Here is a 17500-nt window from a genome sequence, read left to right as displayed (position 1 = left end):
TGCACTGCTGGTGGTGATGAGAGATAGCTGAGAAGGTGGAGGTGGTGGTGGTGGTGGTAGTGGTGATGGTGGAGGTGGAGGTAGCTAGCTGGTTGGTGAGGAGTGCCCAGCCTGGTATTGGCTGTGCTGCTTAGAGTAGTGGTAGAGGTGGTGATGGTAGTGGTGGTAGTGGAGGTGGTGATGGTAGTGGAGGTGGTGGTGGTAGTGGAGGTGGTGAGAGATGGCCCAGTCTGTGTTGCTGGAGGTGGTGATGGGGGCGGTGCAGAGTGGGCATCTGTGGGTGGTGGTGGAGGTGGTATGGTGGTGGAGGCTGCGCTGCTGCTGGTGGTGGTGGTGGTGATGGTGTCGGTAGAGGCAGGGTGGGCATCTGTGGGCAGACTGCCCTCCAGCTGCAGATAGTTAGCCCAGAATCCGCACTTAGGTAATTATCTTCCCTCCCCTGTTGTTACGAAGGGCAGAATTAGCTTTGGAAGTCTCCCAAGGCGTGAAAACAGCTTTGGAACACTGCGGTCTAAGACACACACACACACTCTCACACACGCACACACACACACACACACACACACACACACACACACACACACACACACACACACACACACACACACACACACACACACACACACACACACACACACACACTCACACAAACGCACACTCACACATATACACAAGGTATCTCAGAAGAGAAGATGACGCACATACAGGTACACAAACACACTCTCTCTCTCTCTCTCTCTCTCTCTCTCTCTCTCTCTCTTTCTTTCTCCCTCTCTCTCTCTCTTTCTTTCTCCCCCCCCCTCTCTCTCTTCTTTCTCCCTCTCTCTCTCTCTCTCTTTTTTTTTTCTTCTCACATATGCAAGTTGTCTCGTACGGGCTGTAGGAAGATAAAGGGGAGGAAGTGTAGTAAGGCCTAGAGAATCCGGTTCCACTCCTCTGCCTCCATTTGTTTTGTTGACTTTTTTATAATAAGAATATTAAATCTGCTCAGTCTCATTCAGCCTTTACCTGGCTGTTTAGGGCTGGATATTGTGCACGCATAAATCTTACACCGAAAACCACATTAGAAGAAGAAGCATCCCGGGATGATAAGAATAAAACAAAAGGTATTACCCCTCAAGTGTGTGCATTACTGAGCTTTAATATTTAATGGACAGTAATTCGGACTGTGATCTAAAGTGCGTAGCTATGTATTTATGCGTTTGCACTCACCGCAATGTTTTACACATAATAGATGTAAAGCTTTGAGTTTTGTGCCTGATACATGACTGGAGAATGGGATGAGAAAGTGAATTTACAACAACAACAAAACACAATCCCTTGTTTGTCTGCTTCTTTTATCTACAAAATTGATTTATGTTTATTTGTTTGAGTACGTTGAGGAATAAACTGTAGTGTACACTTCAGGCTTGGGTTAAGCAATGTAAAGGCACTGATTAAAGGGGTCAAAGCAAACAAAAAAAGGTGACAGCTAAAGAGTTGGTCTCACAGGACTAGACACGCAGGCAGCACAAGAGTACAGTCCACAGACAGTTATTTGGAAATGCTCCGAGGAGGACTGCTGTGTCTACAAGTTAAACGAGCTGAGTAGTGTGAACTGTACTATTGAAGTGAAATCCCACCTATGAAACTCCCATTGTCATTGTGACACAGCACTCCACAGCACACAAGTGCACACTGCACTCAACGAAATTGCATTTATGCCTCACCCGTGTAAGGGCACGCCAAGGGAGCAGTGCAGCGGGATGGCATCATGCTCAGGGCACCTCAGTCATGGAGGAGGATGGGGGAGAGCACCTCATTAATTTACATCCCCCCCCACACACACACACACACACACACAAACAAACGTGGCGGGTCAGGAGTCGAACTGGCAACCTTTGGGGTACAAGTTTGATGTCCATGACTGCAACACTACTATGAAGGCAACACACAATGATGTGTATGCAGTATAATAGTAGCAACCGTGGCTGTTCCTCCAGCGACCTTGACGGGTGTCAGGAATATGCCACGCGTTTCCCCGGGTGCAGACATAGCTCGCTAAAGACAAATATTTTGATAGCCATCTTCTAGCTGGGTAAATCTACAATGATGTGATGAGAAAGGTCATGTTCTGAAGCGTTTTGTTATAATGGCCATTTTATGCTTGCTAGATCAACTAAAAAAAAACAATAGAATCGCTGACATAATTATGCTGTTTTAATGTGACTGTTATGAAAAGGAAACACATCTGCATTTTGAAATACTTAGGCAATGAGCCGCGTCCTCCACAATAATGCCCAGGAAGGGTCCACATGATTCTGTGCTTAGGCGTAATTACTAGTGGAAGATAATAACACGTCAGATATAATCGCAAATGTAGCTCATTTAAATAATGATGAGTTTGACACTAATAAAACCAAATGGGAGACAAAAAAACTTTATCTCCAACGGTGCGGGCAGCAACAGTTTCAGCTTGCCTGAGTGAGCCGTGCGGATTCCAGAGGAGCCTTAGCTTCCCGCTAAATGCAGTATCTCTAGGTATCCATGGCAACACAGTGTTCATTAAGGGTCATCTAGCGCAGCTCGCTTTTGGTCGGAATTTTAAGCAGGAAGGCATAGCACAGCAATAAGCATCACAGCGCTTAGCTTTTTAAGTAATTTGTGCCCTCCTGAAGGCAAAAGAAACTAAAACCTTTGAATTATCCATCCATTAAGCCCTAGATTCCATCTGAAATATTTATATGAAAAGCACATCTATTTACTCTATATCTATACGGTACGGTGATTGAATAAGCACAAGTGCATGGCCCCTATATGTAGGAATTCAATTAAAATTTTGTCGTTTTGTTGCAGAGGGTTTTTCTGTGTGCCTTCCACATTGAGAATGAAAGATGAATGTTGACTCCATTGTTGTTTTGCCCTGTGTCGGAATGAGATCCCGGGGGACTCGTGTCTTTTTTTCCTCTCTTGCATCCCTCCACAGACAGCATCTTGCTCCCTGTGAGGCTGAGCTTGTGTGTGTGTGTGTGTGTGTGTGTGTGTGTGTGTGTGTGTGTGTGTGTGTGTGTGTGTGTGTGTGTGTGTGTGTGTGTGTGTGTGCGTGTGTGCGTGTGTGCGCGTGTGCGCGTGTGTGCGTGCGTGCGTGCGTGCGTGTTTGCTTCGTCTCTCCATAGGCAGAATCTTGCTCCTTGTGAGGCTGAACTGGCCCTGTCTGGCTACGAGAGAGTGCGCAGCCTCCCCAGCAACCACTGGTCCAGCCTCACAGTTCAGAGGACAAGACGTCTGTTCTTAGGAGGCTTGCCACCCACCTACCGCCCCTACCAGGTACAGGCACATTTGCCAGAATAGGTCTACCGGTACAGCACCGGTAGCACTGTCTGCAAGTATACTGAAACATGTACATTGGTCTCTACAACATATGCCTGACGAAGATCCAGGGTGATCGAAGCGTTGCTGTTTTAATTCAATGAACTTTATTTTTTGGAGTATATTCCGCAGTGTGCAGTCCTACCTTCTTCAACATTGGTCTACAACAGGCATAATGAGTTATTGGTGTCAGTTATGAAAAATATTTTTAAATGCTTATTTTGAAGTGCCAAATAGGAAAAATATATATATTTTCACATTGGCCATTTAAATGAAGAGTTTATTGTTATTAGAATTATATGTTTGTTGTTTTGGGGATGGGGTTACAAAGGAATATAATAAATATAGCCTACCGTAGTCGCTATTCTTAGGTGCTTGTTACATGTATGCAAATATTTTTAAAAAATAATAATAATTGTTTGCGAATGAAAATAAAAACTTTATTGTAACAGCCTGACAGGTAATTTTTACCTTCCTACATGGGATTTTAAAACCGAGTTTTGAAATGTGCATTCTTAAAACTGTTCACGTCTAAGCCAGAGGCCAAAAACACAATATTTTTGGAATTGATTTGCCTTTATTGATCATGACTGCCCTCTTACTACGAGTCAAAAGATTTTTTTCAGCTGTGAGGAATGGTCAGTTTAGGCCAATTAGCCATAGATTGACCAGATCCAGTCAAGAACATGCTGACCAAAAGAAAAGAAAAGAAAAGAAAAGGGGAAAATGTGGAACACATAACCACAAAATACAAGCAATCAGTCACACAACACAATGCATTGCCCAGCAACCAGTGTTCTGGTGGAGAGGAAGTGCCCTTGTTAAAGATGATTAGTCCTTAGACACCAAAGCAGAAGATCCTTTTCCATGGACACAGACTCAGTCCTTTCACTCTCGGCAAGGGATCAAATCTCTCAGCAATTTTAGAAGCGTGAAAAAGTAGAATGGCCTGTACCCAACCATTAAAGCCTGACCCAACAGAGCTATTTTTTGAAATACGGTTGATAAAATCTTGATAGTGTGTTAAATAGCCCATTATAGATGATAAGGATTAATAGTGATGGTGATAAAAAAAGTGTTCTTTTGCCAAGCTGAAATTAAAGGTGTGATCGTGCCCACTGAAAATGTTCTCTGCGGACAACAGACCTGATGGTCAGCGATTGGGGATCAGCGGCCGTCCAAAACCATTGAACATCTTCTCTTCAGAAGTATCCCGGCAACTGCTGCTTAGTGATTTGAAGTAGTGATTATTTTGTAGGCTATGTTTTTTACCTGGTCTTTTATCCCACTTGGTCCTTTGCTCCTTTTGAGATTGATGACATGAAAGTGAAAATGATTTGGACTCACATTTAGTTTCTCAATGATAGACATTACTTCAATATTTATTTTCTTTTCTTTCTTTTCTTTCTTTCTTTCGTTCTTTCGTTCTTTTTTCGTTCTGTCTTTCTGTCTTTCTTTCTTTCTTTCTTTCTTTCTTTCTTTCTTTCTTTCTTTCTTTCTTTCTTTCTTTCTTTCTCCCTCTGTTCCAAAGGTTGCAGAGCCCTTCCATAACTACAGTGGCTGCATGGAGGTGGTTGAAATTAACAGGCTCAGAGGCTTTTTCATATCCACTGCCATATCTGGAGGAAACGTCAAAGCGTGCAGGTAATTCGTCCGTACTTGTCTGACAGCTCTTTGTCGCAGCTGATGAAGGGTGTTAATTTATGTGAGTCCCTCTACTCTGAGGCTTCCGGCTCTCTCCCGGCACTCAATGCAGCATCACACACACTCAGACATTAAGGCTTGTGGTCACCGTGTCACACAAATGTTGTGGGGGCAGATGACATGGGTGTTATTTCATCTGCGATTGCGTTGGCTGATTTTGACAGATGTCAGAGCAATATGTCGCGTGCATTTGTCCTGTGAACAAAGCAGGAATAAAAAGGTGTCAGAATTGTCCTTTAAATTAACGGCAGCTATGCCCAAGGGGTATGACGACGGACGCGGTGGTATTTATAAGACACCCACGACATAAGATGGCAACTGAATGTGAATTTATTGAACTACAGACAAGCCGTAGTTACGTACATGTATGTGGTTAGTAGTCTGCCATTTTATCCTAGGTTTTCTTCTGCATCTTAAAATTTCCTGATATGCTGTGAAAAATGTAGGTATTAGGATCCCTGGCCTTGTTGAACTTTTATTACATTACATTGCATTATACTTTGCTGACCCTTGGTTATTGGTTATAGTCCCTGGAGCAATGTGGGGTACAGTGCCTTGCTCAAAGGCACTTCAGCCATGGAGGAAGGTGCTGGTAAGGGTGGGATTTGAACCTATAACCCTCTTACTGTATCTAAAGGCCAGCGCTCTAACCATTAAGCCATGCGGCTGCCTCACTTTAGATTCTAAAGTTTAGAACATACTGTATGCAGGTAATATGTGCTGCTCAGAGGTCTGTATAAATTCCAAGAACCGCTGTAGAGCTTTACTGTGCACTATCAGGTTAGACATGAAATGAGAGTTGCTGCTTATGTGAAAGACTCTTCAAATGTAGTGTGTGTTCAACTTTATATGGCTTTAAATTTCTTTTTGAAAAGGATAGAAATGGATTTCAAATTAGCTGTCATTCTTGCATCACTCTTCCATCCACTAATCTATTCTGTTTGACTAATACAATCCTATATAAATCCAAAAATATATAGCCAAAAAACTGTTTTAAAGGTGGAATATATATAAATATATATCATCATTTTTTGTCCCTTTAAAACAGTTTTTTTGGCTACAATCCAGATTTTTTCTGTGAGGTGGGCAGCAAATTGATCAGGTTTTAGACAACCACAACGTTTACAGTACATGGTTTTAAATGATATGAATGAACAGCGCCCTAGAGTGGCACTGGAGAGTGAAGAACACCAAGGGATGTTTTTTTTTTCCCTGCTGCCACCTTTTCATGGGTGATTGAGTTGAAGTAGGATGCAAATGTAATTTGGGACATTTCAGTGGATTCCAGCCAGCGTCAGTCAGAGCAGAGGCCCTCCGTTAATTTACATTTTTAGCTGATGAGCTGATGAGGTCCGTCGCTAGGCTACAAGGAAAAGGAGGTCCTCATTCATTAGTCCTCTTGGATGGATTCAGCGATAGGCTGATCAGATTTTGGACTTGGATAGACTTGTTGTTGCTCTGTGATTGAGTCGAGTTCAAAGTTATGAGTTCAGAATTATTACAAATTGAGATGGCCATATCCGTCTTTTTGCCCTGCAATTTGTCTGCGAGCCAAGCCAGCAATTGTACTGAGTGATGATGCTGTGGCATTTGCCCAGTGACCAAAATCATTTTCAGCGCCATTTTGTTGTTTCCATTCCAGCTTCTGCAGCACTTAGCTTTGTTTCATTTGAACAAGAATGTATTCCAGTGAAATGAAATGGATGTATTCAAAGCATAAAACCTTTTACATCTTATGAATGGTAGTAGATCTTCAAGGTAATATCCAGCCCATTATCATTATGGATTTGTGCTTGTGTTAACATATTTTATTCCATTAAAATTGTAGAGGACAAATATTGACTTAAAGGTGACGAAATATTATTTGATATTGATTTCAAATAGCTAAGGTGCACTTACACAAAATCTCACAGATGGAAGCTTTCTAGTCTTCCCATTGGAACATCATACACCAGTAAATTACAACGGTCGGCATCTGCGCCTACACTTTACACCCGTGTATTGCTTGGTGCGTCCACTCAAAAAAAGTAGTAATCTCTTGATATAATGAAAAAAGGAGACGCACACAAGCCTGTGTGAAAGATGTATTGTAGCCGAAAATTTACAACAGAAGTCAGAGGTTAACTGGAGCTACAAACGTTTCGGACCTTCAGACCTGTCTCCAGTACATTGAGAATGGACTAGGTCCGAAACGTCTGCTCCAGTTAACCTCTGACTTCTGTTGTACATTTTCGGCTTCAATATGCATCTTTCACACAAGTGTGTGCCTCCTTTTTTCATATATTAACATCATACACCAAACAGTTGCTTTATTGACAGCAACTGTTTGTCACTTGAAGTAAGGAAACAGTTCTCCCAAATGTTAAAGTACTAAGAAGTATACTTGCTCAGCCCTGGGAAAAGACATTTATTATGTACAGTATTTTGCTCCGTCACAGACACGAATGGAGAAACCACACAGCAACGATAGCGACAGCACCAACCCGAACAGCTGCCTCCACACCACCACCACCACCACGCCAGCAGCCCCCAAGGCCTTCAACACCCCCATCACCACCAGCAGTAGTCAGGAACGTCACACGCCACCACCCCACAAGGCCTTCAACACCACCACCAGCAGTCAGGAACGTCACACACCACCACCCCGGCTGGTCTCCACCTCCAGCTCCACCCCCATCATCTCCGCCGCACCCTGCGCTGCTGCCCTTCGCTCCCGCCTGTCAGGAGGGCCTGTGCCGCAACGGAGGGACCTGCCACCAGCTCCGACGCCCCACCGGCGCCGTGGCCTTCCGCTGCGACTGTCCCCTGCACTTCTCTGGTCGCTTCTGTGAGAAAGGTAAGACGAGAACAGAGCAGAGCAGAGCAGGGTTGCATTTCTGGAAAGTGTAGTTGTTAGTAGTAAGCAACTTGGATAGTTGCCAATTGGAAATTGCACTGCAACAAACAAAGTAGCTACCATAGTTAGCTACTACACTTTCGAGAAATGCACCCCTGAGAAGAACAGACTAGACGAGACAAGGCGAGGCGAGGAGAGGAGAGGGGACGAGGGCCGAGACAGGCAGAGCAGATGGCAGCTTTAAGGGCTGTGATTAACGGTGATGGCCCAGACTCATCAGGACGGGTCACGGGGCAGATGGCTCTGGCAAGTGCCGAATTTATATGGGGCTTATTACTAGACTTGTTGTTCTGACGTGAGGGAAGTTAAAAAGGGCCATGAGAGCAGGCAAGATGCCTTCAACCAACCAGAAAGAGACACACAAATCACTAGTAGGCAATGCCCAGGGCTGGACTGGGATCTGAAAAGGGCCCGGGCACTTTTTGACACCTGAGGGCCCAGCGCCTAAGCCGCTATCGGTGTATGTATATATATATATATATATATATATATATATATATATATATATATATATATATAGTTATACAAAATATATTCTTGCCCACTGGAAAAAGCTGCTGTGAACCCTCATGTTCCCTTCATCCTGCTTCTAAAGTTCTGAGTATGTTTGGGGGTAGGAGATAGAGAGAAGAGCACAATTAACTTTATTCTCGATTATAAGCCCTGGCCAGTGAATCTCAAATACTCAAAGCAAAACAAAGTATTCATACCATTTCACACTCACACACACACACACACACACACACACACACACACACACACACACACACACACACACACACACACACACACACACACACACACACACACACACACACACACACACACACACACACCAAATTGCTCCAGTCCACAGATAGGCCTAGGCCTACAGTCAGTAAAAGCCAGCTTGCTACATGGCATGTTAACACGCCCCCCCAAACCGTTTTGTCTAGTCTAGGCATAAACTGAGACTCATCAAAAGAACCTAGGATTGTCATCTGACAGAGTGGGATATTGTTTTCGGACACTCGCCATTTTTTCACCACAGCAAAACTGACCGCTTATTGCTTAGGCTTCCAACATACACATTGCTAAAACAAAGTTACGCTACCATGTTTCACAGCAGGTTATGTAATAAAGTAAGCGGCTGCGTAGCCAGCGATTCCCAAACAGTAGCATGCGACGGCGTCTTACGTATCCATCTGACTACCATGCAAAGAAGCAACTATTCATTCAGATGTCTAATTAATGACGTGACATGCCATTGTAGAAGCAAAATATTACAAAAACTCATTTCGTTTTTAAAAAAGCATAGTTGCACAAGCAGTACAGTGAAAAAATACACATAAGATTGTTGGATAGGCGGAAGGGGAAAGGGGGATGGCCGTAACACCAAATTACAAGACAGCACCGGTCGTCCTTGTGACTGCTGACATGTCAAGAGAAATGTAAAATTATATGTTGGCGCAACAGTAGGCCTACATGAAAAGTTTACGAAAACAAATCAAATTGGTACATATTTCTCATTGATTTGAGCGAGTGGGGAGGGAGTGTCAGGCAATAAATGGGGGAAACGCCGAAGTAGCTACCTACAGTAAACTGGTAGCCAGCGGGTAGCCTACTCGCAGTTCTGGAGAACAGGACACTAGCATAAAAACAGCAGCACATCATCACGACAACAGCTCAAGACAAATGAAAGAGTTCTTTGTGCTGGCGCAACATTACAAGAGAAGTGAATGGAAATGTATCAAAATTGGTACATGTTTGTGACTGATAAAGTCAGGATGACAACTTGGTCTCAGACAATAGGAAACGAAACGCCGAACGCATAACACCAGCGACGGTATGGGTAGGCTAATAGTGGGGTAATTTGGCTACACTGCATTGGCTACTATCGGGTGTGTTGGGGGTGAAAGCTAACCTCATTTTCTCCCTGGGTCACGTCTCTTATAGAATTCTATCGTCTCCTCCTCCTCTTTTCTTTCCCTGCTCGAACCATCTCCCACACCTCCTCTTCTTTCTGCTCCTGTGCGCTAGCGGCCACAGCCCCACTGTCTGTCCCAACCTGAGATCGAGCTGTCTGGCAGTGGTTCCCCATCTCCGGACCGAAACATGAGCGCGAGCTTATGCTGTTAGCTTTAAATAAGTCAGTGATTTCAGCACATTTTTTGCGTGCTCTTTAAGTTTTTGCTTTCTCTTTCTCTTGCGCTTGTCATAGCCACTATTTTCTGTCTCCGTTTTATGTCCTCTCTGTCGTCCAGTTTTAACAGCATAGCCAGTCTACTCTACAGTTGAGGTGATGATGAGTTTTGTCAAAAGAGGGCCTGAAGGGAGGGGCGGGACTTCGAGACCCAAAGCATTTCATTGGACTAGCCAAATGTGCATCAAGAGAAGCATCCAATGGGCTCCGATGTGTCACTTTTTTACCGTCGCAGACAAAAAAAAGAAAAAATATATTTTATTATTATTATTTCTGGCCCTCGGAGGGCCCGAGACGCGCGAGGGCCCACCGGGATTTGCCCGGTACGCCAGATGGCCAGTCCACCCCTGGCAATGCCAGCTCAGTAGATACACACATGCATACACACGTACGCACGCATGCATTGCACACGCACACACACACAACCACACACACACACAGACACACACACACACACACACACACACACACACACACACACACACACAGACACACACATACAACGTTAAGGTTGTCAGGACACAGAGGCAGGAAACAAGATTAGAAGTCATTCAGGTTGTTTAATCTCAAAACTTGAACAAAGGCAGATGGAATGAAACAGAAACTTGACGTCATCACACTGGAGATCAAAACATAGGCAGTCCAACAGAAAAGTTCATCTCTGGTAAGATAATGTCGTCCAACAGAAAAGGTCCAATAATGAATGTCCAACATAAAAGTCTGTACAACCTGGGACGAAGCAGAAAACAAGAATTCAAGGAGCTGGGCGTCCAGGAACAAGGAGCTTGGATTAGCAAGAAGAAGAGGTCCGAGGCCTGTAGCATGTGTCTCCGTTGAAGAGGTCAGAGGGAGAGTGCAGAGTGAGAGGGGTTTATAAAGGGCTATGGGGAATAGGCTACAGGTGCTGATGAGAGGCAGATTGGTGATTGGATGATTGGGAAATGGGGTTGGATAATTGGGCAATCAGTAAACAGGGGAGTTAGATTGAGAGATTGTAGGAGTAGAATGACAGGGGGGCGTGGCTGGCTGGGAACCTGGTGGGAGCGTGACAGTACCCCCCCCTTCAGGAGCCGCTTCCCGGGAGGAGGAGACTCGGCGTCGCGGTCGTCCACGACTGCGAGGGGCTGGTCGACAGGGATGGGTGCGATGGAACTCGGCAAGGAGGTCCGGGTCCAGGATATCAGCACGGCGCACCCAGGATCGGTCTTCTGGACCGTAACCTTCCCAATCGACCAGGTATTCCAACCGACCCCCGCGACGCCGAGAGTCCAGGAGGTCGTGGATGGCATAGACAGGACCCTCATCCAGGAGAAGCGGCAAAGGGGGATCGACAGCGGCACCAGGCTCTGTGGAAGAAGGAGAGAGAGATGAGTGAAAGGGTTTCAGAAGAGAGACATGGAATGTGGGGTGTATTCTGTAGTTTGCTGGGAGCTGGAGACGGTAGGTAACTTGGTTGATCCGGTGAGTTATAGTGAAGGGGCCAATGTATCGAGGACTCAGTTTCTTGCTCGGGAGGCGCATTCTGATGTCTCGTGTGGACAGCCAGACTTTCTGGCCGATTTCATATTCAGGTGCAGATGATCGTCTGGCATTGGCATGGCGACTGTGGCGAGCAATGGCTCTTTGCAGATGGTGGTGTGCTTCACCCCAGACCTTCTCACTTTCTCGATACCACTCGTCAACAGCAGGCACATCAGAGGATTCACCAGACCATGGGAACAGTGGTGGTTGACGTCCCAGAAAGCACTGGAATGGTGTCAGGCCCGTGGATGGTTGACGGAGAGAATTTTGAGCATACTCTGCCCAGGGTAAGAATTGACTCCAGGTATCTTGGTGACGGTGACAGTAAGTGCGAAGAAATCGGCTGATCTCCTGAATTTTCCGTTCGGTCTGGCCATTCGTTTGCGGGTGATAGCCTGATGTTAGACTCACGGACACCCCCATCAGACGGAGAAAGGCTCGCCAGAAGCGGGAGATGAATTGGGGCCCTCGGTCGGATACTACATCCTCAGGAAGGCCAAAGTTTCTGAACACATGGGTGAAAAGAGCCTCCGCGGTCTCAGCTGCTGTAGGGAGGCCCCTGAGAGGGATGAGTTTGCAGGCCTTGGAAAATCTGTCAACCACCACAAGGATGCAGGTGTTGCTGTTGGATAGTGGGAGGTCTGTGACAAAGTCGACACCGAGATGTGACCAAGGTCGTTGTGGCAAAGGTAAGGGTACCAATTTTCCTGCAGGAAGGTGGCGAGGAGATTTTGTCATGGCACAGTCGACACATCCTGCTGCGAATCTACGAACTTGTTGAGCCATCCCGGGCCACCAGTAGCGGTCCTGGAGAAGCAAAAGGGTGGCATTGGCTCCGGGGTGTCCTGTTCCAGGAGAGCAGTGTGCTGACGTGATGAGTGGGATTCTGAACCGACGGGGAACGTAGGCCAGGCCTGTAGGGGTATTTGCTGGTGCTGGGTCGGATTCTCTGGCCGCAGACATCTGCTCATCCAGGGACCAAAGTATGGGACTCACGATGGTGTCAGCTGGCAGGATGGGTTCAGGTTGATCCGTGGATTCTTCGGAATGGTGGAGTCTTGATAATGCATCTGCCCGGGGATTGCGTGAACCAGGTCTGTAGGTGATGGTGAAGTCGAAGCGAGTGAAAAAGAGGGCCCATCTGGCTTGCCGTGGGTTGAGTCGTCTTACTTCCTTGAGGTACTGGAGATTTTTGTGGTCAGTAAGGACTGAGAATGGTTGCTTCGATCCTTCCAGCCAGTGCCTCCACTCTTCCAGGGCAAGCTTGATGGCAAGTAGCTCCCGATTTCCTATATCATAATTGCGCTCTGCTGGGCTGAACTTCTTTGAAAAGTAAGCACAGGGATGTAGGCGTGGAGGATCACCTTGGTGCTGAGAGAGAACGGCGCCGACCCCAGTGGTGGATGCATCCACTTCAACAATGAATTTCTTCTCTGGGTTTGGGTGGCGGAGGATCGGTGCAGATGCGAAGGCCTTCTTCAGCTTCTGAAAAGCCTCTGCTGCTTCAGGGTTCCAGGAGAGATTCTTGGGCTTGTTACGGAGCAGAGAAGTCAGGGGTGCTGAGATCTGACTGAAGCCATGGATGAAGCGCCTGTAAAAGTTGGCAAAGCCGAGGAAGCGTTGGAGTTCCTTTACAGTGTGAGGAACCTCCCAGGAGAGCACTGCGTTCACCTTCCCCTCATCCATGCTGACTCCATTGCTGCTGATGTTATAGCCCAGGAACTGGACTGAGGTTTGGTGGAAGAGGCACTTCTCAGACTTCAGGAAGAGCTGGAACTCTCTCAGCTTCGCCAGGACTAAGGAGACATGCTTGACGTGATCTGTGAAATTGGAGGAGTATATAAGGATATCGTCAATGAAAACAATCACAAACAGGTTGAGATATTCTCTGAAGATTTCATTCATAAATCCCTGGAACACTGAGGGTGCATTTGCCAAACCGTAGGGCATTACCAGGTATTCGTAATGCCCAGTGGGGGTGACGAAAGCGGTCTTCCATTCGTCACCTTGGCGGATGCGGACTAAATTGTAGGCACTTCTCAGATCCAGCTTTGAGAACATCTTGGCACCGCGTAGCTGTTCAAGAGCTGCTGGGACAAGAGGTAGGGGGTATCTGTACTTCACCGTGATCTTGTTCAGTGCTCGGTAATCCATACAGGGTCTAAGACCTCCATCCTTCTTGGTAATGAAAAAGAATGAAGAAGCTGCAGGTGATTTTGAATGGCGTATGTAACCTTGTTGTAGAGCTTCCTCAATGTAGGTCTTCATTGCCTCCAGCTCGGGGATGGAGAGTGGGTATACGACACCTCGCGGTACGGGCTGATCAGGTAGCAAGTCTATTGCGCAGTCCCAGGGTCTGTGTGGTGGAAGGTGAGCTGCACGGCGAGGACAGAAAACGTCGCTGAAGGTGGTGTATTCTGGTGGAACAACAGCAGGACGACTCTGCTCAGGGCTCTCAATGGAGGTTGCATTGATGAACACAGCTGGTGCCGGTTGACAGGGACGAGGAAGCTCGGGAAAACAGTTAGGATGGCAGTCATCTCCCCATTGGAGGATTTCACCAGTGGACCAGGAAATCACGGGGGCATGTTGCATGAGCCATGGGCGTCCTAGAATCACATCAACTGTGGAGTCCTCCAGTATGAAAAAGGTTAATTTCTCCACATGCAGACATCCAACACGCATCAATAGGGTATTAGTGTGATATTGGACCCGCTTACGGGCTAGGGGCTTACCCACTATTGAGTGGACGTTGAGGGGGGTAGCGCAGCGGGTCCTCGGGAGCTGGAGACGTTGGACGAGCGACCCTGAAATGAAGTTCCCGGCAGACCCTGAATCAAGTAGAGCAAAAACTGGATGGGTGAACACAGCATGTGAAAGTTCAATTTCAAGGAGCAATGGCTTGTAGTGCACTGCAGGAATACTCACTGTACCCACCATGGTTCTTGGTGGGCGAGTTGGACATTGGGTGATGTAGTGATTGGAAGCCCCACAGTACAAACATAGACCGCTGGTTAGGCGTCTGCGGCGCTCTGTAGGAGTGAGTCGTAAGGTGTCTACCTGCATGGGCTCTGCCACTGTACTAGGATCATTCATTTGGGTAACTGACGCTGAGGTTTGGCGAAAATCTTTGAAGCAGCACTCTCTGCGATTGGCTACTCGAATGGCGAGTTGAATGAACCTCTCCAGGCCAATTGCATCGTCATAGGGGGACAACTGGAGGCGGAGAGAGGGCTCCAGCCCTTGTCGGAAGACAGTGAGAAGTGCTGGCTCGTTCCACCCACTGACAGCAGCAAGGGTTCGGAATTGGATGGCATATTCCGAGACCGACTTCTTCCCCTGCCTTAATGCATGCAGCTTTGCTTGGGTGGCGGAGTCTCCCTCTGGCAGGTCAAATACTTCCTTGAAATGAGCCACAAAGTTGTCAACCGATGCTACTGTGGGGCCATCTTGTCTCCAGATGCTTTCAGCCCATTGCAAAGCACGACCCGAGAGCAGAGAGATGATGTAAGCCACCCTGGCTCGTTCAGTTGGAAATCTGCGTGGCTGCATCTCCCAGGCCAGTGAACATTGCAACAGGAACCCCTTGCACGCCTCCGGAGTCCCTGAATATGGTGCTGGATTAACCACCATGTTTCCTGGATTCATCAATGGAGGATTTGCTGGAGCTGGAGGCGGAGGCGGAGCCGGAACTGCTGCAGCGGTGGCCAAGGTAACAGGATTGGAGAGAGTTTGGCGGGCATTGTCCACCATTCCTTGGAAAGGGTCCATGTTTTGATCTCTTAATGGTTGAGGCTCCATTGCCTGCTCTGACCTTCTGTCAGGACACAGAGGCAGGAAACAAGATTAGAAGTCATTCAGGTTGTTTAATCTCAAAACTTGAACAAAGGCAGATGGAATGAAACAGAAACTTGACGTCATCACACTGGAGATCAAAACATAGGCAGTCCAACAGAAAAGTTCATCTCTGGTAAGATAATGTCGTCCAACAGAAAAGGTCCAATAATGAATGTCCAACATAAAAGTCTGTACAACCTGGGACGAAGCAGAAAACAAGAATTCAAGGAGCTGGGCGTCCAGGAACAAGGAGCTTGGATTAGCAAGAAGAAGAGGTCCGAGGCCTGTAGCATGTGTCTCCGTTGAAGAGGTCAGAGGGAGAGTGCAGAGTGAGAGGGGTTTATAAAGGGCTATGGGGAATAGGCTACAGGTGCTGATGAGAGGCAGATTGGTGATTGGATGATTGGGAAATGGGGTTGGATAATTGGGCAATCAGTAAACAGGGGAGTTAGATTGAGAGATTGTAGGAGTAGAATGACAGGGGGGCGTGGCTGGCTGGGAACCTGGTGGGAGCGTGACAAAGGTTTTAGTCACATTACATGTTTTAAATTTCAGTTCATTTCTTTATAACCTTTATCAATACAGAAAAGCTCATTCATGTGTGTGATTTTAAGGATGTTGTCAATACATCAATAGATGGCTTAGAATGAACCAGTAGCCCTCAGTAGCCCTCAGGTAGCCCTTGGTAGCTCTCGGTAGCCCTCAGACAATCAACATCAACATCAACAATCTTCATTCTAGGACAGATATCAAAGGATGCCCTTTGAAATTACGGTGGTCTGCAGGGCAGCTGGGGTATATACATGTCACAAGGCAAGTCCCACTATGGATATGAGACTCTCAGAATAACAACTGTAGCATCAAACAGCATGGAATAATGCTGTTTGAAAAATGTATATGTTAAGTTATAAAAATGTCATGAAGTGTACGGTACGTGACATTCATGATCCTGAGCACTGCTGGCTACCATCTGATCACGACTCCAGCCGGGGATTAACTGTGTGATGTCTTTTCATATGTAAAGGTAGATTTACAAATTCACAGCATTATATTTTACTATTACATATGAACTAAAAGCTATATAAATGTCTTTAATTAGTGTTGATAGAAACATTTAAAGTCAACCGAGGGAAGAAATGAATGGAAAGACTATGATAAATGTGTTTGACAAGAACTCTTTCGCTTTATTCCTATTACATCTGAAAACACTGAGTGTATGAAGGCAGACGCGAGGCTGTACATTAAACTTGTAACAGAAGTTATTTAAGGTCGTGTTTAAATTTGCATGTGGTCATGCAAAGCCAGGCCGCGTGTGGACAAAAAAAAAACAGGTTCGTGGAAGACAAAATGTCTCAAGGGTAATACACGTGAAACTAGGGGTGGGCGATATGGCAAAAATGTCATATCACGATTTGTTAATATGAGACCGCGATTCCGATTTTTTTATCACAGTCCTCCATCAAAAAAATAGAAACAACAAAAAACAGGCATTTTATACACGATATGATGGACTCTGAGGAAGATGGCTTGCCATCGAAACGTTAGTCCCTAACATGTTGTGCACTTGAATTAAAAAGAAAAGCATTCCATTTGAGCTGCTCCGGTGTCTTCTCTTCGTTCAAGATTACCTGTCTCCCTTCCGTTGATGCACCAGATAAAAAAACAGAAGCATGTGGAACCCCTTTTGTGAGGCATTTTATACACTTAGCAATTAATTAAATGTAAACACACTGATGATGCTCATAAAGTGCACAATTGGAATACAATAATGTAAAAAATAAAAGTGAAGACAACAACTCTAAGTAAATAGACATGGCTCTGATACTGATAGTAAACATCCTCACTGCAAGACGATCTAAACAATTTCTCCACTTTGGCAGATTCGAGACGATATTGTTCTCGATTTCACGATTCACGATTTAATATCAACATATCGCCCACCCCTACATGAAATAGCATTAAGCAGCAGAGGAATGCTACGGAACAGGAGGAATGGGACACGGGACGGATGT

At 46.0% G+C, this 17500-nt stretch overlaps 1 protein-coding gene across 1 annotated transcript in view; it reads left to right on the top strand.

Annotated features, from left to right (window-relative positions):
• Nucleotides 1-17500, top strand: part of eys (eyes shut homolog) — a 364937-nt gene that overhangs the window by 206714 nt on the left and 140723 nt on the right. Inside the window, exons 36-38 of the mRNA XM_063191194.1 lie at nucleotides 3156-3306; nucleotides 4880-4992; nucleotides 7491-7888. Of these exons, the coding sequence (XP_063047264.1) occupies nucleotides 3156-3306; nucleotides 4880-4992; nucleotides 7491-7888 (662 nt within the window). The remainder of the gene's footprint in view (nucleotides 1-3155; nucleotides 3307-4879; nucleotides 4993-7490; nucleotides 7889-17500) is intronic.

The sequence above is a fragment of the Engraulis encrasicolus genome, chromosome 24, assembly GCF_034702125.1.
Source record: "Engraulis encrasicolus isolate BLACKSEA-1 chromosome 24, IST_EnEncr_1.0, whole genome shotgun sequence".
Classification (NCBI taxonomy): Eukaryota; Metazoa; Chordata; class Actinopteri; order Clupeiformes; family Engraulidae; genus Engraulis; species Engraulis encrasicolus.
The sequence above is the reverse complement of the archived record's forward strand: the minus strand, read 5'-3'. Positions and strand labels throughout refer to the sequence as shown.